The sequence below is a fragment of the Urocampus carinirostris genome, chromosome 12, assembly GCF_059441175.1.
Source record: "Urocampus carinirostris isolate Australia breed hairy pipefish chromosome 12, RoL_Ucar_1.0, whole genome shotgun sequence".
NCBI classification, from domain to species: domain Eukaryota; kingdom Metazoa; phylum Chordata; class Actinopteri; order Syngnathiformes; family Syngnathidae; genus Urocampus; species Urocampus carinirostris.
The window spans coordinates 24,737,254-24,761,173 of NC_142360.1; the positions used below are offsets into that span (position 1 = coordinate 24,737,254).

The 23,920-nt window shown below is 40.3% G+C and overlaps 1 protein-coding gene across 1 annotated transcript in view; it reads left to right on the forward strand.

The window, feature by feature from the left end:
- The first annotated feature begins 7,949 nt into the window (after positions 1–7,949).
- The window catches only part of fcho1 (FCH and mu domain containing endocytic adaptor 1), a 45,595-nt gene continuing 29,624 nt past the window's right edge, over positions 7,950–23,920 (forward strand). Inside the window, exons 1-3 of the mRNA XM_088349068.1 lie at positions 7,950–8,180; positions 17,113–17,163; positions 21,618–21,709. Of these exons, the coding sequence (XP_088205194.1) occupies positions 17,137–17,163; positions 21,618–21,709 (119 nt within the window). The 5' untranslated portion in view covers positions 7,950–8,180; positions 17,113–17,136. The remainder of the gene's footprint in view (positions 8,181–17,112; positions 17,164–21,617; positions 21,710–23,920) is intronic.

Genomic DNA, 23,920 nt, shown 5'->3' on the forward strand with positions numbered 1-23,920 from the left:
GCGGCAACCAGGTGAGGAGTACAAACATGTTTGTGTTGTTCCCAAAGTTAAGCATGGTGTTGGGAATGTCATGGTTTGGGGCCGCATGAGTGCAACTGGAGTTGGCGAGTTGCATTTGTTTAAGGCAAACACAAACTCAAAGATGTACTGTGAAATACTGGAACTGAGAATGATGCCCTCCCTTCAGAAACTGAGTCGCAAGGCAGCCTGACAATGACCTCAAATACATTTCTAAGATGACCAAGGCTTTTCTAAAGGGACTAAAGGTAAAGGCAGTTGACTAGCGAAGCATGTCTCCAGATCTAAACCCAATAGAACATCTTTAGGGCATCCTCAAGCGGAAGGTGGAGAAGCACAAGATCTTGAATATCCCCCATCTCAGTTATGTTGTCATGGAGGAGTGGAAGAGCATTCCATTGGCAATTTGTGAGGCTCTGGTAGAATATCCATGGCCAGGAGGATTAAATGGTTCTGCAAAATCATGGTGGCCACACAAAATATTGAACTTCAGAAACTTTTACTTAAGGGTGTACTCACTTTTGTTACCAGGGGTTTAGCAACCAATGGCTATATTATTTAGGGGAAAAATACATTTACAATGCTTTATAAACTTTACACAGATTACCTTTCATTGTGTCAAAGTGCTGTTCAATTGAACATTATGATGAAATCTTTGCAGAAATGTGAGGGGTGAACTCATTTTTGTGACATATGTATATAGTTATAGGACACAAAAGAAATCTCAAACCCTCAAATTTGACAAAAAGTACACTTCTATATTTTACCATTGTGTAGTAGACAACAGTAGTTTCTTGAAAATACTCGGTTCCAAGAAAACTGAGAAAAACAGCTCTTTGCGAAAGGTTGTGTTTCAAGCAGAACTTTCACTTTGGTACTTTTTATGTATATTTTTGATACCTACAATATATACTGTTTTCCATAAGCACAAGGGCACTTTGCTTGCAAAGTAACATTTTATTGCAAGAACACTAAAGTTATGCAAGAACATTTAAGCCCCGATGTTTTCAGTGTTGGATCACATGAGGTGCACGAAACATCATCCCTCTCCGTCCCCACAATTACAAAGGCACTTTATCATCTTTAGAAAGAATAAAGCTTCGAAGCGTTAACAGACTGTACTTATATCTTCGCCTTTATCACCACACTGCGAGTACTATCCATATGGGTTAGGGTTAGGTTACACACTGCCATATGTTGTAACACAGTGGATACTAGGCACTAAGTGTTGACAAAGATCTGATCAAAGCCACTCCTGCCATCTAGAGGTGATTTATCATACTGATATAATTCACGGAGGCTTGAAACTTATGCAGCGTCGAAACCTTTAAAATAGTTTTTTAAAAAAACAACAACATATTTTTATGTTTTGGCACACAGGGAGAGTGCTCCTGAAAACGTTATTTACTGAATGAGTTAAATATGAAATCACACATTTCGAATCAGTGCAACCAGGGAATTATTTATTACCCCAATTTTAGCTAACCTGCATTGGCTCCGTTAGCTTAAGATGTGATTTTATGGTTCTGTTGGTAGTATACAAAATCATGCATGGACTTGCTCCCTCATATCTTTCAGATTTAATTCACCCCTATGATCCGGCCTGGAGTCTTTGCTCTGAAAATGCTTGTCTACTAGTGATCCCAAGAGCCAAGAAGAGATCCGCAGGTTTGAGAGCGTTCTCCATCCGGGCCCCGCTGCTGTGGAATCCTCTTCCCCCTGAGATTCGATCTGCAACCTCATTTGAAATGTTTAAATCTAAGCTTAAAACACAATTCTATTGTATGGCATATGAATAACCTATATTTTATGTTGACTAATATAAGGGGATGGTGTCGTAATAGTCTAGTTTGGAATAGTCTTTGATCTGTGTAGCCCTTTCAGACTAAGTGAATGAGGACTATACAAATAAACATGACTTGACTTGACGATTTAATAAGTATTCATGGACAAAATATAGTTAACATCACATTATTTTGATATCTTTGGACCATCACAAAAGTCCTTGCAGGCCCGGCAGCCCACCACCATCTTTTATATACAGTGGGACCTCGCTACTTCGCGGTTCAACGTTCGCGGGTTCAGAGCTTTGCGGGTCTAAATAATAATAGTAATAAAATAAAATAATTAAAAAATATATATTTTTAAAATTTTTTAAAGCATTTTTGAAGGGGCGTCGCTAATTCATGGTTCCACATTCGTGGGTTCAGAGCTTTGCAGGTCTTAAAAATAATAATAGTAAAATGAAATAATTAAAAAAAAAAAAAATTATATATATATATATATATATATATATATATATATATATATATATATATATATATATATATATATATATATTTATTTATTTATTTTTTTAAAAGCATTTTTGAAGGGGCGTTGCTACTTTGTGGTTCAGAGCTTTGCAGGTCTAAAAACTAATAATAATAAACAAAACAAAAAAAAATTTTTTTTTTTTAAGCATTTTTGAAGGGGGGTCGCTACTTTCCGGATTTTCACTTTTAGCGGGTGGTTTTGGGCCCCATTAACCGCAATAACCGAGGGATTACTGTATATTACCAGCTCAGTAGCCTAGATGGTAGTGTGCCCGCTTTGAGACTGGGAGGTCGCTGGTTCGCGCCTCGACCGAGACATACCTAATTGGTATAATGGCGGCGCCCTCTGGCTGCGGCTGCATCGACTCGCTACAACGGGTCAGGTGTATCGACATTTCGTTCTGTGTACATTGTTACAAAGAATGACAATACAAAGGAAATTATTATTATTATTATTATTATATCCTATTCTGATGGTGGTCAATGAACACTCGAATTTTTTCCCTATTTTTCAAAAGTCCTGAAGCATGTTTTCTACTAATGTAGCAGGTACTTAGTCACCTTTTCACTTGTGTGCAAATTCCATGTGGCGGTTCAGTGGAGTCTTTTAGCTTAGTTGTTAGCGAATGGTTTATTTTATGTGACATTACTTAGTGCTAACCTGGCATTTTTGCACCTTCCTTGTCTTTGCTACCCGGGGAGTCTTTCAGAAAACCGGCTGATTTGTGAGCGTGCACCATTCACCTTCGTCAACCTTTTTGTTGAACTTCAAGGGTCCAGGTCGCAGACGTGCTTTTGTGTTTATGATGTCATTCAACGCAGTAGGACACAGACTAAATAAAAGACGTGATTCATCCCGTTTACGTGAGAAAGTTGGTCCACCTTGTAGTGATGGAAATTCCAGCTCTTTTCCGAGAACCGGCTCTTTCAGCTCGGCTCAATTTAGAAAACATGGCTTTTTCGGCTCCCAAATGGCTCTTCGGATTGGTTTTGTTGCTTTATCCATCCATCAGCAATTATCGAGTAAAAATATGCACAAAATGACTCACAAAAGTGGAAAAATAAAGGAAAAGGTGAAAAAAGACAAAAAGAAGAAACAAAGCTGGAAAAAAAGAATAGAAGACAGAAAAATAATTTTAAAAAAGGAGAAATAGCAAGAAAAAAATAAATAGCTAGGGAGAAAATGCAAAAGAAGAAAAAAAGAGAAAAAAGAGAAGAAAAAAGCAAGAAAAAATAATTAAGAAACTTCATGATTAAAAAAGTAAAAAAAAAGGAAAAAGAGAAAGAAAAACAGATAAAAAGAAAAAGGAGAAGAATTATGTGCTTGTTTTTTTTTTTTAAAAAGACATGTTTTGGATTCCTTTATTTGGTATATTACCAATAATAATTTAACATCATGCACAAAAATATTTCTATATGTATGAATTTACATAAAATATATATATTTTCTATTCCCCCTATTCTATTAAATTATAATAGCATGTATTTTTTCACCCTAATAACAAAGAGTCTCACAGGGCTGCACAGACCACAGATTATTGCAAACCACAAACTATTATTACACTATCCCCTGATCTAAAACCTACACGAGGGCAAGGAAAAACCTCAACATGAGGAAAATGATGAAACCTTGAAAAAGGACCGCACATGAGGTAATCCCCCTTCGAGGATGACCAGGCCAAAAACGGATGTTCCAATAACAAATAATACACAGATATTGTCTACATGAAATTTTGGTCATTCATAAGCTATATAATAGAAGTGTGTTTTAAGCCTAGATTTGAACATTTCTACTGCGGTTGCAGATCGAATTTGAACCTTTATATACTCAACGAAATTTCAGACAACAGCACAGAATCCATGAAAATAAAATGCATATTGACCAATCATTAGAAAAAATAGTCTGCAAGGGCTCTTGATTGGCAGAGAGCCGCCTCTCGTCACTCAACTCCAAGAGTTGGCTTTTAGAGCCAATTCGTTTTTAAATGACACATCACTACGTAGACTTTTCATGGCCCGTGCAGGCAAAAACAGCCTGTTACTGCAGATTGCTGAGTTGCAAAGCGCACCTTTGCGAGATGTCTGCAGGAAATATGGAGCTCAATGTGAGTCCTACAGCTTTAGAGGAGGGGGAAACTGAGGAGGCAACCAGTACCACATACCCTCTTGGGGAAATGCAGTATGAGGACACCATATCTGCATCCTCTGAAGAAGAATCAAATAGTGATCAAGAAGGGTTGAGCTACGATGAAACGCCACGGCGGATGATAGAAAATGAGAAAAAAGAACCACAAATGGAGGACAATGAGGACACCTCAGCATCGGTTTCTGAACCAGAAACCGTTCATCCTCAAACAAAAGAGAGCCATATGACACCAGATTGTACGAAAATAATAACTGGATTGTCCGAAATTAGCAGGATACCTGCATTGCTTACAACTCCATACACACAGACATTCAGGGACATTGCCTCCAGAGACCACTATTTCCAACAACTGATGGAACAACGGAAAAGAGATTTGGATTTTAAGCTTCAACAACGCAAGGCCTCCAATATGCGTCGGATGATCATGGAGCAGGTTACAATGACCCAGGCGCAAAAGGAATTGGAGAAACGTAAAAATCTGCCCCAAAATTCCACATTCAGCTCGTTCGCCTCCCTCGGATCCTTCGCCACGACGAAGGATGAAGTCCAAACTGGTCCAGGCCAACCCTTAGAACACATCAAGGAAACGCGGTGTGTAGAAGATACAAAGGTTGAGCATGACAAAGGAACCGGGGAGCAAAAAGACAAATGTGTTGAACACTACTTAGGAAACGAGGAAAAGAAAGTGAAGGTCAAATGTCCCCACAAAATGAAGAGCAGAACTGACAGCAAGTTACAAGAGCCTCACACGAGTCTCATGCACGGAAGGCAGAAGGTCGAAGATGGAGAAAAAAACCCTAAAAAACAGTCACGATGGGAATGGAGTTTCTTCAAGAAAAAATCATAACATCATTGGCGTGAAGGGATAAAATACCATACCTGTCAACCTCCAGGGCTCCATGCCCTTACAAAATGTTGTATTTTCCCTTACAAAATATAAATCAAGTAGCTTGGACGTTCACTGTAGAAGGAAAAAATACATGCAAATATAATTACCGTATTTTCCGCATTGTAAGGTACACATAAAATCTGATTTTTTTTTAAAAAAGTTGACTATGCGCATTATAATCCGGTGCGCCTTATATATGGATCAATATTGAATTGCAAGGTCTCGCAACTAAGAGAAGCAGCCACCGACTCAATTTTTCGCGTAGAAGAAGAAGTGCGCTGTGCATACTGGTAAATATTAAACAACGATTCTCTTTTATTTGTGCGAGTGTACAGAGCTGGTCCAGTGTTCCACGGCCAGGACGAAAACCACACTGTTCCTCCTGAATCCGAGATTCGACTTCCTGGCGGACCTTCCTCTCCAGTACCCCTGAATAGACCTTACCATGGAGGCTGAGAAGTGTGATTCCCCTGTAGTTGGAACACACTCTCCGGTCCCCCTTCTTAAAGACCCCAGTCTACCAGTCCAGAGGCACTGTCCCCGATGTCCACGCGATGTTCCAGAGGCGTGTCAACCATGACACGCCCACAACATCCAGAGCCCTAATGAACTCCGGGCGGATCTCATTGACCCCTGGGGCCCTGCCACCGAGGAGTTTTTTGACCACCTCGGTGACTTCAACCCCAGTGATACGAGAGCCCAACCCAGAGTCCTCAGGCTCTGCTTCCCCAGAGGAAGACGTGTCAGTGGGATTGAGGAGGTCTTTGAAGTACACCGCCCACCAATTCACAACGTCCCGGGTCGAGGTCAGCAGCGCCCTATCGGCACTATACAGTGTCGATGGCACACCGCTTCCCTCCCCTAAGACGCCGGATGGTGGACCAGAATTTCCTCGAAGCCGTTCGGAAGTCGGCTTCCATTGCCTCGCCAGAATTCCTCCCATGCCCAAGTTTTTGCCTCGGCAACCGCCGAAGCCGCATTCCGCTTTGCCAGCGGAAACCTGCCAGCTGCTTCCAGAGTCCCACAGGCCAGGAAGGCCCAATAAGACTCATTCTTCAGGTTGACTTATGTCTGAACATGGTGTTCATTCTGGACAAACCATGACGGGCACAGAAGTCCAATAACGAAACACCACTCGGGTTCAGGTCAGGGGGGCCGTTCTTCCCAATCACGCCCCTCCAGGTCTCACTGTCATTGCCCACGTGAGCGTTGAAGTCTCCCAGCAGTACGAGGGAGTCCCCAGGGGGCGCGCTCTCAAGCACACCCTCTAAGGACTCCAAGAAGGGTGGGTACTCCGAACTGCTATTTGGTGCATAAGCACAAACAACAGTCAGGACCTGTCCCCCCACCCGAAGGCAGAGGGAGGCTATCCTCTCGTCTACTGGGGTGAACCCCAACGTACAGGCGCCGAGCCGTGGAGCAACTACTATGCCCACACCGGCTCTGCGCCTCTCACCACGGTCAACTCCAGAGTGGAAGAGAGTCCAACCCCTCTCGAGAGGACTGGTGCCAGAGCCCAAGCCGTGCGTGGAGGTGAGTCCGACTATATCTAGTCAGAATTTCTCAACCTCACGCACCAACTCTGGCTCCTTCCCTGCCAGAGAGGTAACGTTCCATGTCCCAAAAGCCAGTTTCTGTAGCCAGGGATCGTCGCGCCAAGGACCCCTCCCTTGGCCGCTACCCAGCTCTCTGCGCACCCGATCCCTTTGGCCCCTCCTACAGGTGGTGAGCCCATGGGAAGAGGGTCCCACGTCGTCCCTTCGGGCTGTACCCGGCCGGCCCCCGTGGGTAGTCCGTCCACCAGGCGCTCGCCAGCGGACCCCACCTCCAGGCCTGGCTCCAGAAGGGGGCCCCGGTAACCCGCGTCTGGGCGAGGGATATTGAGGACCAACGTTTTGTCTCATCGTAAGGGGTCTTCTGATCTGCGTTTTGTCTGGCCCTCACCTAGAACCTGTTTGCCATGGGTGACCCTACCAGGGGCTTAAAGCCCCCAACAACATAGCTCCTAGGAGCATTGGGACACACAAACTCCTCCACCACGATAAGGTAGCAGATCAAGGAGGAGAGCTTTGTTTTTTTTTGTTTTTTGTTTTTTACTTGAGTAAATAAAGTAGAATAAGTTAAAAACCAACGATTTTTGCAAGGAACGAAATGGACTGAACCATTTCAAGGCAGAGGAGTATTTTTGACGCTGCATTGTTTACATTTTTGTTTTGTTTTCCTTTTTAATTTTTTTTTAATCTTGCAATCGTCATCACACTTAATCCCATCCTGATATTTATTATAGAAAAAACTGTCTTAGGTGCTTGGGTTGAGTATGGGGGTGATTGAGCACTACCATAAAGGGGCTGGTTGCGCCCATGGTTGAAAAGCCAAATAAATAACACACATTTTTAGTTAAACCCAAAATGCAGTAGCCGAATAGAAAATTTATAGCACGGTGCATTTGACGTTATCCAAGGAAACACCTTCACCGACAATGTTATTTACTGTAATTGTTTTTAGTATAGTAGGTGGGGGAGGGTTGACGGTAGGTTTCCTGGGTATTTAATCAACCAATCATATACTACTATAGACTCCCGAACACGCCTTTATACGGTTGCTATGCCCACTTCACTGTTTTTGTTGAGTGACAGCTTGGATAGCCAATTGTAGCAGTACAGGGTGTGAGCGGGAGTGTGCATTGGAAAGCTTCGTTTATTTCTACTACGGCAAACACACAGCTGGTTACCTACGAGACCGTCAGATGGAGGCGACTGAAACACCGGGGCAGGATTATGCTATATAAACGTCTCCGGAGGAATCTAAACAGGTCATAAATGGTCTTTTATTTCATTTTATGTCAGTTTAAAACCCGTGGATAACTCGTTTTATCTGTAAAGGCGTCGTTCTTGGTGTGACAGCAGCCTAGGTGACGCCGTTGTTTGACATAAGCTAGCCCAGAAAAGCTCCCCTTAAAAACTTGACTATTAGTTTTAGAAATTCTTTGTGTATTTATGGGTGCCGTTTTAGTTATCTTTCACGTACATATTATATTTAATTTAGGGTTATGTTAATCAATTAGGGTGTCGTTACAATATTTGAAAAACATAATGCTAATTTTAAAGGGTTACACTACTGAGTGTGACTCGTGTATTTTTCTTCTCCCTGGCTAGTTTGAAGGCAGCTATTTAAAACTAACATCTCGTGATTTGAATTCCTAAATTTTCACAGCAAATAAATGTTTTGTATTGGTTGCAGTTGGGGCAGCACGGCGGAGCAGTGGTTTGTGCGTGTGCAGCACAGTTCTGAGGTCATGGTTTAAATCCAGCTACCAGCCTTCCTTTCTGGAGTTTTCATGTTCTCCCTGTGCTTGCGTGGGTTTCCTCCGGGCACTCCAGTTTCCTCCCACATTCCAAAAACATGCATTATCAGGTTAATTGGCTGGTCCAAATTGTCCCTGGGTGTGAATGAGCGAGTGAGTTGTAAGTCCCTGTGTGCCCTGCAACTGGCCGGCAACCAGTTCAGGGTGTCCCCTCCACTGCCCGAGGATGGCTGGGATGGGCTCCAGCAGCCCAGTGACCCTACTGAGGATAAGCGGTGCAGATAATGGATGGATGGATAGTTGCAGTTAGTTATACTCCTTCTGGTTTGAATTTCTTCTCTGCAGGGTTGCTTGAAATCCTTTTTCATTTTTTTGGGTGAAGTGCTTGTAAATTCTTAAAATTTTAGCTATGTTTTACTAAAAGTGTACTTAAAAAATGATGCAGACTCTGTTGATTTGGCTATGACATTCATTGCACTGACTGTATTGCGACAGCAGCTGACATTAATTTGTATGGCATTGTCTTATGAAGTGTCATCACCCCGACGGGTGCATTCTAAACCGAAACGGGTCACTATGAAATGTATATTTTTGCAATAATTTTGTGTCATTTATGGATATTTATTATAGGCCAAGCAATAAATGAAGGTCGCGTTTCCCAATGGTAAATTTTATGGAAAGAACTTCCTGCAACTGAAAAATATAAGATACAAATTACTGTCATTTACCCAACTCCTATGTGGTGAGAGATTTGTCTTAAAAATATTTACACACGTATTGTTCAGATCCACAAATTTATCTGCAATTTACTTATGATTTAAAATTATATGTCTTGATTAATGCCACGTCAGATTAAAAATTTGCATTTGTAAATCGCAGATATATTTATGGATCTGTCTAGCGCGTGTGGTGCACAGTTCTGAGGTCATGAGATCGAACCTGTGTGGAGTTTGCATGTTCTCCCTGTGCTTGTGTGGGTTTCCTCCGGGCACTCTGTTTCCTCCCACATTCCAAAAACATGCATGTCAGGTTAATTGGACAGTCCAAATTGTCCCTAGATGTGAATGAGCAAGCAAATTGTCTGTCCCTGTGTGCCCTGCGACTGGCTGGCAACCAGTTTGGAGTGTCCCCTACCCACTGCCCAAAGATAGCTGGGATGGGCTCCAGCACCCTCGTGACCCTACTGAGGATAAGTGGTCCAGATAATGGATGGATGGATTTATGGATCTGCAAAATGAATGATGCACACACGATTTCCTATTTTATTGGTACTGGAGAAATTGAAAAATTGGCTTTGAGTCTTTCAAAAAGTGTTTAAATTTGTGAACGAAAAAAGGTGTACAAAACTTTTAAATGGTACTTGCTAATGATAATACAGGGATAAACGAGTTTGTTGAACTCCACTCTCCAAAGGATGTTCAGTTGCAAATCACATCTTCATGGAAGGTCCAATAAATGTACGTGTGTGTGATGAAGTGTGCTTAGGTTGTGGGTTTGTTACTAGGATGTCATTGAAGTATAATTGAGAAATATTTGCTCCTGTTCCTGAATTGAATTTAGAGTACTTTGACGGCTTTGTAGCTTATAAATGCTGTCTTACACTATTAACAACCAAGAGCTTGACAGGCATGAAAATTTCCCATCGTAAGGAAAAATTCACCAATTTGAAGTCAAAAAGGATGACTGACGTGAATTGTGTAGATCTGAGGAAAAATAGTTTGAGATGGAGAAGGGGGGGTTTCTGTGAGATTTCCACAAGTTATTTGGAGCGTTTGAGGTGGTGTGTTTAATTTCAGATCAGTGTAGCTTACGCGGGTATTACTGTGTTTATGCGTGTATGACGCTTATTCTAAAAAGTCTCATGATCACACTACTTTTATTCATGGTACAAGCGTTGAACGTTAGAGAAAGGAGACAACTCAAAGTCGTCCTGAAAAATATAAGTAAATGCAAAAATGCACGAGGGAAACAACTCTTTGGTGTGTCCCGAGATGAATCGGACTTTGAAGGACATGAAATAAATACATTGTAAATTTAATGTTTGTATTGTGTTCATAGTTTAATTTTTTTTTTTTACCGCAAGTCCTTAGTTTGAGCTGAGTAAAAGTCTATTTTTGGCTTAAAATTAGGTGTGTGTGTTATACACAAATAAATACGGTGTTTCCTACACAGCCTACTCTCCCTCTTGAGCCCTGACCCATTTTCCTGCCTTGCTTGAACTTTTCTCTAAATGTAAGTATCTTGGAACTGTCTAATCAGAAGAGGGGTCAGGACCGGTAATCATAGCCAAAATAGCTCAAACCACAGCTGCACTCGGCAGACTAAAACTCACCTGGCGAGACAAGAACATTGCAGTGAACTAAAAAAATCAGACCTATACAAGCGACTGTTACTTGTGAGTTGTGGATTTTCACAGCAGAGCTGAAAAGGAAAATCCAAGATATTAAGATGTGATGCTACAGAAAACCTATAGGCATCAACTACTTAGCCTGTGTGACAAACAAAACAGTGCGCAACACCATCAGAGGACCCTACAAAGATATGTCGTCAATTGGGGGAAAGGGAAACTACGGTGGTTTGGTCACGTCACAAGTTTATCAGGACTGGCCAAAATAGTTCTCCAGGGCACAGTCCAGAGGGGTAGGAGGTGAGCCAGATAGAAAAATAACTGTGCTGACAACATCAAGTAATGGACAGCTGCCAACTTTGCCGGGAACTGTCATCAGTGGTCAAAATAAACCATTCAACTGATGTCGGTTATTGCAGTTAATGGGGACCAGAACCCCCTGTGAAACGTGAAAATCTTCGGAGCTGCGATGCTCATTCATAAAAGCCCCTGAAGGTCAAACTTACTCTGAGATGATGTCCTTACCGATTAGGAGTACTGCAACAAAATAACAACTGTAAATCAACAAATAAAAGGCAGAACACAGAACTGTAGTTGAAGAAATGGGTCTTCATTGTCATTAAACAAAACTACAACGAAATTGGGGGGCTTCTCCTTTACTCTGAGAAAGTGAGTTAGAGCGCAGCTAAACGCTAGTTTGGGTATCCTTAGAATGAGCCAGGTACCTGTGATGATTAAAATACAAATGTAGGGGTTTACCACGAGTTGTAACTCCCGGTCATCTGTTTCATGGATAATGGATCTGGCCTTGCGGGGATAAAGGATTGGGCAAGGATAGCTTGTTAGAGTTGTTACATAGCCTAACTGCAGTAGGCGAGACCTGCGGCGCCACGACTGCCTCAGTCTCTTCCCAACCCTAAAAGAGTCCATGCAGGACCTGGTGACTATCAGCATTTCTTTGCACCTTTCTGACTTTCCTCAGTGTCCAATTTAATTGATTATTTTATTTTCAATGTAACAAGTCTCTAAAATACTAGCTGTTGTTTTGGGTGGACTCATTGACTTGTGCGCCCGCCCCGCTCTTTTACCGACAGCATACAGCAGCCTAATACAGTAGTGCACACACAGTCACCCAACACACATCATTAGTTGAGCTGGGTTCATGCTTTTCCTCCTGACATCCTGCGTGACTTCCTGGGGTTTTCTGGTGTTCAATATGAGTTTTATTTTGAACACCACATTGTCAGCGTCAGGATTGAATGCAGCCGATTTTGTGCTCTTAGTGCCACCAATTCCTAGAGTAAAATGAAAGGAATGCTCTCTGATTTTGCATCTCGGTCCCCCACGTTAAGTGGCAATTGAGGTCAACCTTATTGACATGCATATGTTAGTGTATAAACAGTCTTGCTAAATAAAAAAAATACAGTGTTGGCCCTTTATTTTAGCAGGCCATAATCTGCGCTTGAGGCTGTGATTGTGTCGAGCCAAGGTGCCTATTTTCCACAGATGGAAGGCTCCTCGGGCAAACTGGTCCTGGCTCTGTTTCTGGGTTAGTAGTTCATTTACTGCCTTGTTGTGTACAGTTATCAACAGTGATAATATTAAAAAAAATCCAAATAAAGAAAAAGTGCTCTTATATTTATTTCTCCCCGTGCCTGTGTGGGTTTCCTCCGGGCACTCCGGTTTCCTCCCACATTTCAAGAACATGCAAATCAGGTTAATTGGCCGGTCTAAATTGTCCCTCGGTGTGGATGAGCGAGTGACTTGTCTGTCTTTGTGTTCCCTGCGACTGGCTGTCAACCAGCTCAGGGAATCCCCTGCCCACTGCCTGACGATGGCTGGGATGGGCTCCAGCCCCTCCGCGACCCTAGTAAGGATGAATGGATAGATGATTGATTTAAATTATAGTGCGGACACTTTTACCGTCCTGCAGTAATTTATTCTTCCAGCTGTACTAAAAATACAAATATATTAAATTACACGAATGACATTTCAAATGTCAACATTATCATTCATTGCTGAGAATGACAAATATTAGTGTTAATGAATTTGACTCGATGCTTCTTGGACAGAAACTATTCTGCTTTCTAGTTTATTCCAAAAACTACTGGAACATAATTATTTTTCATGTCTGCACTATTGCTGCTGAGGACTAAAAGTTTTCAGCGAGGACTCACAAACGTCATTTTATTCATCATTTTTGAAACCAGATATGGATGAAAACGGGCGGCTTTTGCTTCTCAACTTGTGTCCTAAAAATGCATTATTAATGAAATTGTCGTGTTTAGACTTTTGAAGGCCCATACAACATATTGATGGTAGAAATTCTTACAACTTTAGTTCCACTTTGACCATAAGTCTACTAGTGTTAACAGTATTATTTCACTGTGAGGTGATGTGCACCCCGTCTTTGATTGTGAAGAGTATTTTCTGTGGCATGGTGGTGTAATCTCATGCTGCAACGAATACAAGCAAATGCCTCGTGCCTGGCTCATGTCCACAGACTTCCGTAATGCTGCATTAACAAAACCTCATTCAGTCTAGGACAAAAGGGACTGACCTATGTTGATCACTGATTTTTCCCATAGTTCCTCCCCTGGCCTGTAAAATTCAAGTTCTATTTTTTTTCTTACTCTTCTTTTTAAAGCTTTTAATCATTTTTCTTATACTGCTGTACATTTTGGCTTTCCATTATAAATAATTAATATATTTTACTTATGCAATTATTTTTGCTATCCCAATGTATTGAACTGCAGGAACTTGAATGCAAGCACATTAAATCACCTTATTTTATTTATCCTTAAATTCAGCCCAATCAAGTCAGTCAGTTTTTCAAGTTTGAAAGAAGTAGAATTGGATTTTATGGTGTTAATAGAGGGCCGAGCTTTTCACTAGAACCCTGTTTGAAGGCTCATAGTGTAAGGCTGTTCTAATGTAGCACAAGCTCGTATCTCTTACAAGTGTACTCAGGTTGGAAATATTAGTTAACTGAGAAAATAAGTCTTGAAACTATAACTCTTGTCTCAATGTGTTGCCAATCTGAATGACAGAGGAGTCAATGCACAGTAATGATACCACTTAACCTTTATTCTTACAGTGTTTTTCTTTAGTTCTTTTTCATGTCTGACAACACTTAAGAACGCAAAATCCTCCCAGAAAGCAGCCACCATACTGTTTGGTTAGAAAGTACTGGTTCTTCAATAAAAAGGATAACCGATAAACAAATGTGACATTCAAGTTTAAAATGCTCTAAATATGGATTTTCAAAATGACAGCAGTTAAAACTTCCTCTCCACAATCTTGAAGAGTTATTGAGATTTAACAATACAGTTTTTTGCTTTAAGTAGTAAGTTCTTATTTCACATTTTTGTTGTCGTTTTAAACCTATGTTGTAACAGAATTAGCTCTGCAATAAGATATTATTTAACGCAATTTTGTGTTTTATCCTAAACTATTTCAACATCAGGACTCTAGGATTCACAGTGGTCAAACAATATAGCCAAAATAACATGGAAGGAGTATGGGATGATTATAATGCAAAAGTAAAATCTATGGTTGTAGTTGTAGCCAAGAATATATTTGCTTATATAAAATATATGTCTCCGGAATGAATAGTTTGTCCATGTAAAACCCAGAAAACAACCCACTTCTCTACAAGTACAAATTGACGCGCTCTAAAAGTGCAAATCTATTTTGCTTCAAACATGTGCAATAAATGGTGTAAAAGTCACATGTCCGTACAACAACAGAAAAACACTTATACAACTATTGAATGCTGATTTAGATAATGAACAAACAAAAATTAATTTCTGAGGTTTTTTTTTTTTTTTTTTTTTTTTTTTTTTTTTTTTTTTTTTTTTTTTTACATAAAAACAGTACAGGAGTTCATAGCGTTGAGTTTATTTTGAACTTTTTGTTTTATCCGAGGACATCTGTGATTTTAAAGGCTCATGCGTGTGAAGTAAAACATGTTCGTCGTGGGTTGATAAGAAGATGCTCCATGTGATTTGTGTTCTAATGTGTTTGATTGTACATTTTTTTTTCATTTATTCAACCATCTGTCCCTGAATTTGTTTTTCTTGGTGGCAATCTGTGTGCTGTTAGACGGTCCACATTTGGCTGTGCTCTGAAAGACGAGTAGCTTTTTGACTGACTGAGTTATTGCATTTTTGCAGAAATCATCCAGTTTCCAGAGCCTAATGTATAGGTACCAAAACACCACTTCACAGGACCTCGATTCACATTCACCATGATTCAGAATCAAAGTCCAAAAAATGATTTTTTTTTATGAATAAAAAAGAAGAAACGCAGACAGTTCCTGAAAAAGGCACTCAACAAAAAATTAACTGGTGTTTAAAAATACACTTATCTGTTTAATAAAGACAACAGTATATGATGAATATTATTTCAATATCCGTGAATTAAAACAAAAGTCAATGTCAATGAAAGTAAATTAAGATCATGAATTGAATTGTAGACCCGGAAACGGAATCTATTCAACTCTTTTTAGACATTCTGAAATTCAAATTTCAAGGTATGTAACTTTTCCTGTTAAAGAAAACATGCCCATCAGTCTAATATGCACAACTATTTGAGTCAATGCCTTCACATGCTTTTTCAAGTTTTGTTTTTGCCTCCTTGACTGGCCAGAACTTGTAATGAAATAAGGGGAGGCACTCCAATTGTATGTGTGTGGAATGCATCAATCCTTAGTTCCTCGCAAAAGTGCGCATATGCACTAGTTTGTATTGTTGCAAAATGCCAAAAGGAGGAAAAAAAACCTTTACCCTTAGGCATTGTGACTTCAGCTGGTCCCGAAAGTAAACCCCAACTGTGTAAATTTATTACAAGAATCAGAAATTTTAATGGTCACCAGTAAATAAACAAATGACTAAATAATGAATAAGTCAAGATAGTTAATTTTCATTTCCTTTGATTGTACAAGTTTGAACCACATACGTTTAGTAACTACCCACGCAACAATTACTCACACTTTGATGGGTCTTCTACTTATAAATCATTCCAATCAGTCCTCCGCTCACCTCTTCCTCTGAGATTTTCTTTTCAAGTCTTTTCTAAATCTGTTATCCCGCTGGAGCATCCTTCCTACACTAAACAACACAACTGCGGTACTCAGCCTGATATTTTTTTTGTTCAGATCATAACTTTACTGACAAGAAGCTATGGAAGAACTGCTGCTCACAATGAGTCTTGAAACAATGCTCGTGCAAATGACAAAAAACCCATGGAAATTGATAGCAGTCTTATGACAAACCATGATTGTAGAACAGTTCCATTTTAATTTTTTGCTGCATTCGTCGCTCAGACGTTTTAAGAAAAGGCTCTCTATTTTTTTATAAAAGTGCTGTATCTATTTCATAGCTCCTCTGCAATGCAGTATACAAAAAAACAAGTTGTCATTTGCACATGATCCGAACGTCTACCCACCAGTTAGTCAGGTTGATGCTGCCATTTTTTGGGCATTTAGGAATGTCTCCGAAATCAACCAAATACTTTTTTTTTCGTGGCCTTAGTATTCTCTGAAAACTGAATGAATAACACATTTTTATTAAACAAGTCAATTTGATTTTTTTATACCTAATTCTCAGATGGCAGGGGCGGTACGGCAGCTGAGTGGTTAGTGTGGTCGCAGCACAGTTCTGAGGTTATGGGATCAAAACCAGCTACCAGCCTTCCTGTGCCAGTTTGCGTGTTCTCTCCGTGCTTGCGTGGGTTTCCTCTGAGCACTACAGTTTCCTCCCATACTCCAAAAAACATTCATGTCAGGTTAATTGGCCGGTCCAAATTGTCCTTGAGTGAGTTGCCTGTCTCTGTGTCCCCTGCGACTGGCTGGCAACCAGTTCAGGGTGTCCCCGGCCCACTGCCCAAAGAAGGCTGGGATGGGCTCCAGCTCCTCTGCGACCCTACTGAGGACAAGCGGTGCAGGTGTTGGATGGTTGGATGTCAGATGGCAAATATGAAGTATTAAAGGACTGTTTTCATATAATATAAAAAGGAAAAACAAATGGGATTGGTCGGCAAGCGAGTGACTCAAGTTCTAACAAATACGCATCCACTCTGCTTCCATTACAGGGTGTGAATCACTGTTGAGTAAGGATGGCTTGCTTTCAGAACAACTTCTGGGTAAGTGTCTTGTTAACTACAGTTTTCCTAAAGTATATGTATACTGTTTGGGGCTCAATATTCCAAATACAGGCATGTGTGTGTGTGTGTGTGTTTGTGTGTGTGTGTGTGTGTGTGTGTGCACACAATTTGATTAAATAAAAGCAGCACAAAAAAATAATGTTATGATGAATTATAATTTCAGTGCCCCACGAAAATTGTGGGCGCAAGAACGCTATAGTAATGAAAACATTCCTTTTGAGTTGATTAGACTAATCATGTGTATGATGCATTCACAAGCCCCTTTTCCACTACACGGTTCTGGCCTTCCTCGCCTCACCCGGTCTCACCTTTTCTTTTATAAATCGGTGCTGCGCCTTGACATCACGTCAGCATCATATTCGGCTCAAATTTTCGGCGCAAACCGCAAGCCCACTCATACTCTGACAAGCAACAATGGATGAACGGGCAGCGGAGCTGTTTATGTACTTGGTAGTCTTTGTGTGGCTATTTTTTGTAAAGAGACATGAAAGGCGTATTAATTTGTAAGCAGCAAGGCAAAAGGCGTTTGCAACAAGTTTACTGTTGCGGGAAGTGAAGCGGCAACACAACGCCGCAAGATGAGACTGCGCCCCAAGGTAGCGCACCAATCAGTGGTCGGGAGTGACGCACGTTATGTTTTAAGTCCCCGGTCTGGCGTATAGGAACCGGTTACTTTTTCATAAAAGAAAACAAAAAAAAAGGCTGGGCGAGGCGAGGAAGGCCACAACCGTGTCGTGAAGAACGGGCATTAGAGTCCTGACAATAGTACTAACTGGATACTGAAATTCTTAAGCCATTGAAGTACGCCCATCCACTGCTTATTTCCACCAGGTGATCTAGAGCCTTACCTACTAATATATCAGTGCTACTTACCATCACGCTTGACCCGTTAGACCAAAGTCTTATTTGCAGTAACTATTAATGAGAGAATCAAGGTACATTTTGAGTAACCCAAACGGGCAGTTACATTGGTGGATAAGAGTTCGTCCATGTGAAGAAATATCTTTAGAGTCAAGTATTGCGTTTGAGCAATTTAAGAAATTTGGGTTCTGGGTCTCATATATTGTGCTTCTTGGTATATTTGGATGCTTTTACTGTGGATGATAGTTTTTTTTCTGGGTATGCTCATAAATTGATTTTAATGGGAATATTTATAAAAAAAAAATCATATTTTCAAATGCAATTCTGATATTTTACAGTGGGGCAACTAAGTATTCAGCCAACCACCAAGATCTCATTTTTGAAAATATTTGAGAGGCCTTTAATGGTCAACATGGGTAAACCAAGAGAGACAAAAAAAAATCCATTGTTTGATTTTTAAGGATTATTTCCAAATTAGAGTGGATTATAAGTATTTGGTCAAATACAAACAAGAAAAAAATCTGGCCGTCAAAGAGGTACAACTTCTAACGAAGCTGTACGTGTTACCTTTATTAATGGCACTTGTTTTAATTCGTTAGCAGTATAAAAGACAATTACCTGTCCACAACCCCAGCTAATCACACTCCAAACTCTACTATGGCCAAGACAAAAGAGCTGTCGAAGGACACAAGAGACAAAATTAAAGACCTGCACCAGGTTGCGAAGAATTAATCTGCAATAGGTAAAACTGTTTTTAGGAGATGCAAGATTTACAAGACTACTGATAATCTCCTCCGATCAGGTTCTACATGCAAGATCTCACCCTGGGAGAATGTGTTACGGTCAGATAAAACTAAAATCTAACTTTTTTGTAAAAACACAGGTTATTTTGTTTACAGGAGAAAGAATACTGAATTGCATCTGAAGAACAACATACGTACTGTAAACTATGGGTTGGAAACATCATGTTTTGGGGCTGTTTTTCTGCCAAGGGAACAGGACAGCTGATCTGTGTAAAGGAAAAAAGGAAAGGGCCCATGTATCAAGAGATTATGAGTGAAAATCTTCTTATCAGCAAAGCCATTGAAGATGAGACGTGGCCGGGTCTTTCGTCTTGACAATGATTCCAAACACACAGCCTGGGCAACAAAATCAGTGTTGCCTAATGACAGCCCCAAAACATCACTGCTCAAAAGGAGATCTGCATGTAGGAATGGGCCAAAATACTGGCCACAATGTGTGAAAAGTTTAGGAAAATCATTTGGCCATCGTTATTGCCAACAATGGGTACATAACAAAGTATTGAGATTAACTTTTTGTATCGACCCAAAACTTTTTTTCCACCATGAATTCTTTAAAAATCAAACAATGTCACGTTGTTCTTTTTTCCCCCACATTTTGTTACTCACGGTTGAGGGTCACTCATGTTGACAATTGCAGGCCTCTCTGATATTGTTTTTGTCTGCCATACAATTCTGAGCCATTCCACTTTATTTTAACGCTGGGATTTCAATATCTTCATCTCTTGTTTTGACAATTGTATTTTCCTTAATAAAGAGGACATCGCAGTGCTGCATACCTCAAGTTGAGACATGACATGAGCAAACCAAGAAAGCGGGGACACTCAGACTGTGGTTGCCCAAGCCCTTAAAAAGGTTGTCAGTTTTATTCGACAGGAAAAGTAAGCAATTCCCTGAGATCAATGTAAATGAGTCGATTACTGGATTTTGCTGCTAGTGCTTAATTCATGTTCCACAAATGCTAAATTATTTTGACTTTTCTCAGAGTAATTCAAACGCATTACTGTATTGTCAAAGATGAATTTGACTTGACTTATCTTTTTACATGGTTGTTTGAAATTAAAGTGAACCTGAGTATTCCTTAATGGAGGAGAATAGCCTAACCCAGGGGTCGGGAACCTATGGCTCGCGAGCCATATATGGCTCTTTCTAAGAGTATCTGTGGCTCAGAGACCAATTTGATTGCATGCAAAATTTCTCCATCTTGTTCAAAACCGGAGTTGTCAATCCTATTCAGGTACACGTAAAGCCAAACAGAGCTAGATGCAAAGGTAACACTTCGCAGTATATATAGGGCACGTTTTTCACTACAATTTACAGTCAAGGTGTCACACAAAAAAGGGGGGAAAAAAAACTCGATTTGGCTGTACAACGCTAAAGAATCCTTTATTTAAAAGTTCACTATATAATCTGTGTTCAGTGTTCAGATACTTTATGATGAATCCACAGAACTGTAAATACGCCAAAACACCGGAAGAGAACTTAGTCATTTGATTGGGTGAGTGGGAGGGATGGGTGGAGCTATGCAAAAAGTACAAGCATTCCCTCCCATCTCTCGCCAAAGGTAAGCACATAAGGCTCCCTATTCTCAGAATGTTGTGACGTTTTTACAAAATAAATGCTTGCATCTGGTTTTGAAACCAATATGTATGAAAAAAAGGGTCAAAAGGAGTTTAACCGATCTTGAGTAATTGCAAGAAAGAGACAAGTTTAAAGTGGTCTGTTTGTTGAATTTGGGACAGGGGCTCTGGCATTATTCTCTTTTCATAATTTTGATCAAATCATCAAAAATAAATGTGCTGAAGACTAAGCTTTTGTCTGGGGCGCTGGTTTAGCAATTTAGTAAATTTGTCTCATAATATATGGTGTGGCTCTTTCCCAAAATAAAATTAATATTTTTTGCTTTTATGGCTCTTTGAGTCAAAAAGGTTCCCGACCCCTGGCCTAACCAATAGGAGCAAACATTGGGGTTTATCAATTATTTTAGTAGATGATAATTGATTGATTTGTTATCTGAAGAGATAAGTTTAATATTTCTATTAAGCTCATCCCGCCTTCATTTGAGCGTTGACTAGTAAAGTATGTTGTTTGTACATCTATGGTCTTACGCTCCAACTGGACACGGGCGTACAAAATACAGGAAAAATCCTTTCTCCCCCACGTCAACCATTTACTGCTAAGAGGGTGTTTTCATTAATAGCAAAGCAACACCTTTAGTTAATATTTGAATAACTTTGCCTTTGCAAATATTCTGCTGTGTTACTATTACCATAGGTGCTCATATTTCTTTTCAAATATTTTCCTTGATAATAATAATTCTGAATGTGCAGTTGACAGTTACTCCTTTGCCGGGAGCAATGAACACGTGCTGTAGAATGAGTATATATTTCTAAGTTCTTGTGGCTGCTCACCTGTCTGTTTGGAGGGTCATGTTGCAACGGTACAATCCAATTGTATTAATGCTTCGAAATGAAACAGTGTAAATTAGCGACGTTGATACTGTTGGATGTAAGGCGATTGCTATCTTATTTACGTAAAGTAATTATATTAAAGCGTAAAACTGTTTTGCTGGTTGTGCAATTCTGCGAAACCTGTGAGTTGCCGGAAACCACGTCAGTTTGCACTCCTACTGAGCCTACTGCCGAAAGACAACTGTGATCGGCACTAGCACCTGCACGACCCTTGTGATATTATGCAGTTGTGAAAATGGGTGGGTGAGTGGATGTGTGATTTGCTGTTTGCAATAAGATAGCTTTCTGTGTGTCTTTGCAGGGGGAGAAGAATGCAGGCTTTGATGTGCTTTACCACAACATGAAACATGGCCAGCTGGCAACCAAGGAATTGTCTGAATTTGTTCGTGAGAGGTACAATTTGTATATAATTGTGAAAATATATGTACTTGGTATTCACACTTTTATCTTTGCAATTTGTTTGTTACTTTAGGGACCCTGTTTTGTCAAGCAATAAAGACAAACACACTTTTGACATCAAAACAAATTAATAACCTGGTTCAGGGAGGACTAAAGTATTTAGGTTTTACATTACAATGAGGTTTTAAAAAAAAGTGACGGTGACAGTTGTAGTTCATTATTGTGTACTGTTTTTCTGTGAAAGAAAATTCAATCAGAGGTGAAGATACACTTGAAGTATCTCTATTTGAACCTATGCCAATTATCAGTTAGCTGTTATTAACTTGACACCATTAATAACAGATATAATTCTTTCCCATTGCAAGTTATATAATCTTGACACACCGAAGGTATGGATCGTATACAGGACCCATGACAGGTTTCACTCTTTTGTCATTGCACCCTTATTCCATTGTGTTTACTTAAGCTGATGGGACTTGATTAGGAAACGGCACAGAACTTACAACTAACTATGCATTTCAGCAAATGAGAATCATGAGGGCAAAGGAACTCACCATGATGCTTGGTCAGCTTCTGTCGTGGCGGCCACTCTCAGACCTTTTGCTGGACACCCGCAGTAAGGGATGCCGTCAAGCTGAAGGAGTCTTATCTGGCCGTTCTGGACTGTGGGTCTCCAGACGCAGCTGTCAGGTATCACTTGGCAACTCGGTCACTGAGGCAAAAACTCGGTCATGGGAGGAGTATGGCGAGGCCATGGAAGGCGATTTCCTGACAGCAAGTAGTGCGCCATTAACACTGTGTATAAAGCAGATGGGGCGCTGCTGGCCTTGACCTGGGACATTGTGAAACGGTTGGCAACTCCTCAATTGAGGAATCTGAGTCTGAAGACTCCATGGAGGGATCTTCTATCTCTGTTATTGGAGTCATTGAGGTGGTTAAAAATCTCCTTGGCAGCAAGGCCCCAGAGGTGAGAGATAAGATTCATTAGTTCATTAATGCTCAGGAGGTCAACCATGACACGCCACTGGAAAAATTGCAAGGACAACGGGACAGTACCTCTGGGCCGGTGGTCCCACTTTTTAAGAAGGGAGACCGGAGAATGTGGTCCAACTACAGGGGAATCAAACTTTTCACCCTCCCTGGTACTATTTGCGGGCACCGGAGAGGAGTGTCTGTCAGGAATTTGAATCTCTGATTAAGGAGTAGCAGTGTTTTGTTTCGTCCAGGCGGTAGAGCAGTGGACCAGCTCTACACCCTCTGATGTGTCCTCAAGGGTGCATGGGAGTTGGCCTATCCAGTCTACATGTGTTTTGTGGACCATTAGAATGCATACGACCATATTCCTCAAAGAGCCCTTTGGGGTACCGGACAGTCTAAGCCGTAGTATTCAGTCCCTGTATGAGTAATGCCAAAATTTCTTCATTTGCGTTTTTTTCTGTCAATATTGAGTGGTAAGTATAGCTTAATGTTAAATAAAACCTTTTATTTTAAATTTTGACATGGCTACAGTTACAGAGTGAAACAGTTAAAGTGGTATGAATGCTTTCCATCACCGCAGTAAATCAAAGGTCTGCTCTGTAAACGATCCTTGCAAGGGGAAATGTATTTGCTGAGACAACACAACTAGCCAACTGTCGAGAATTGAGTCCCACGAAATGAGCAATAAAACACATCCATCTTTGTGTTTATACAGTCCCAAAAGCGTTAACTAATTGGACGGCGTGCATATGAGAATACCTAATAATGATCGTGATGCAGCATTACATTTGAAACATTTTGGTTTATAATATAAATAACTGACACATAAATACAGCATAGAATAATTTTACTCAAACTCCCAACAGTAAGGAGAAGGAGGCATCTTTTTCTCCATGATTTTAGAATGCATTCTGGGTCCACCAGACATAAGCAAATTTACATCACTTTAAAGTAATGTAGCATTACCCACACGAACACAGAACTTCATCATACTCTGGGTCTTTATGCTGAACAGCACCATAAGTATATTTGTATTCGACACCGTCCTTAGAATTAAGTTGCTGTATATTCACCCTTTGAATGATTGGATAAATATTTCAATTTTATTTCTTCATGAAGTGTGTTGATACATTTTTGAAAATCTAAAAGTGATTGATAAGATGGTCTAGTAAATATTTATCATATTTTACTTAGCAGTGATATTCTGTGATTATGAATTTTCTGAAC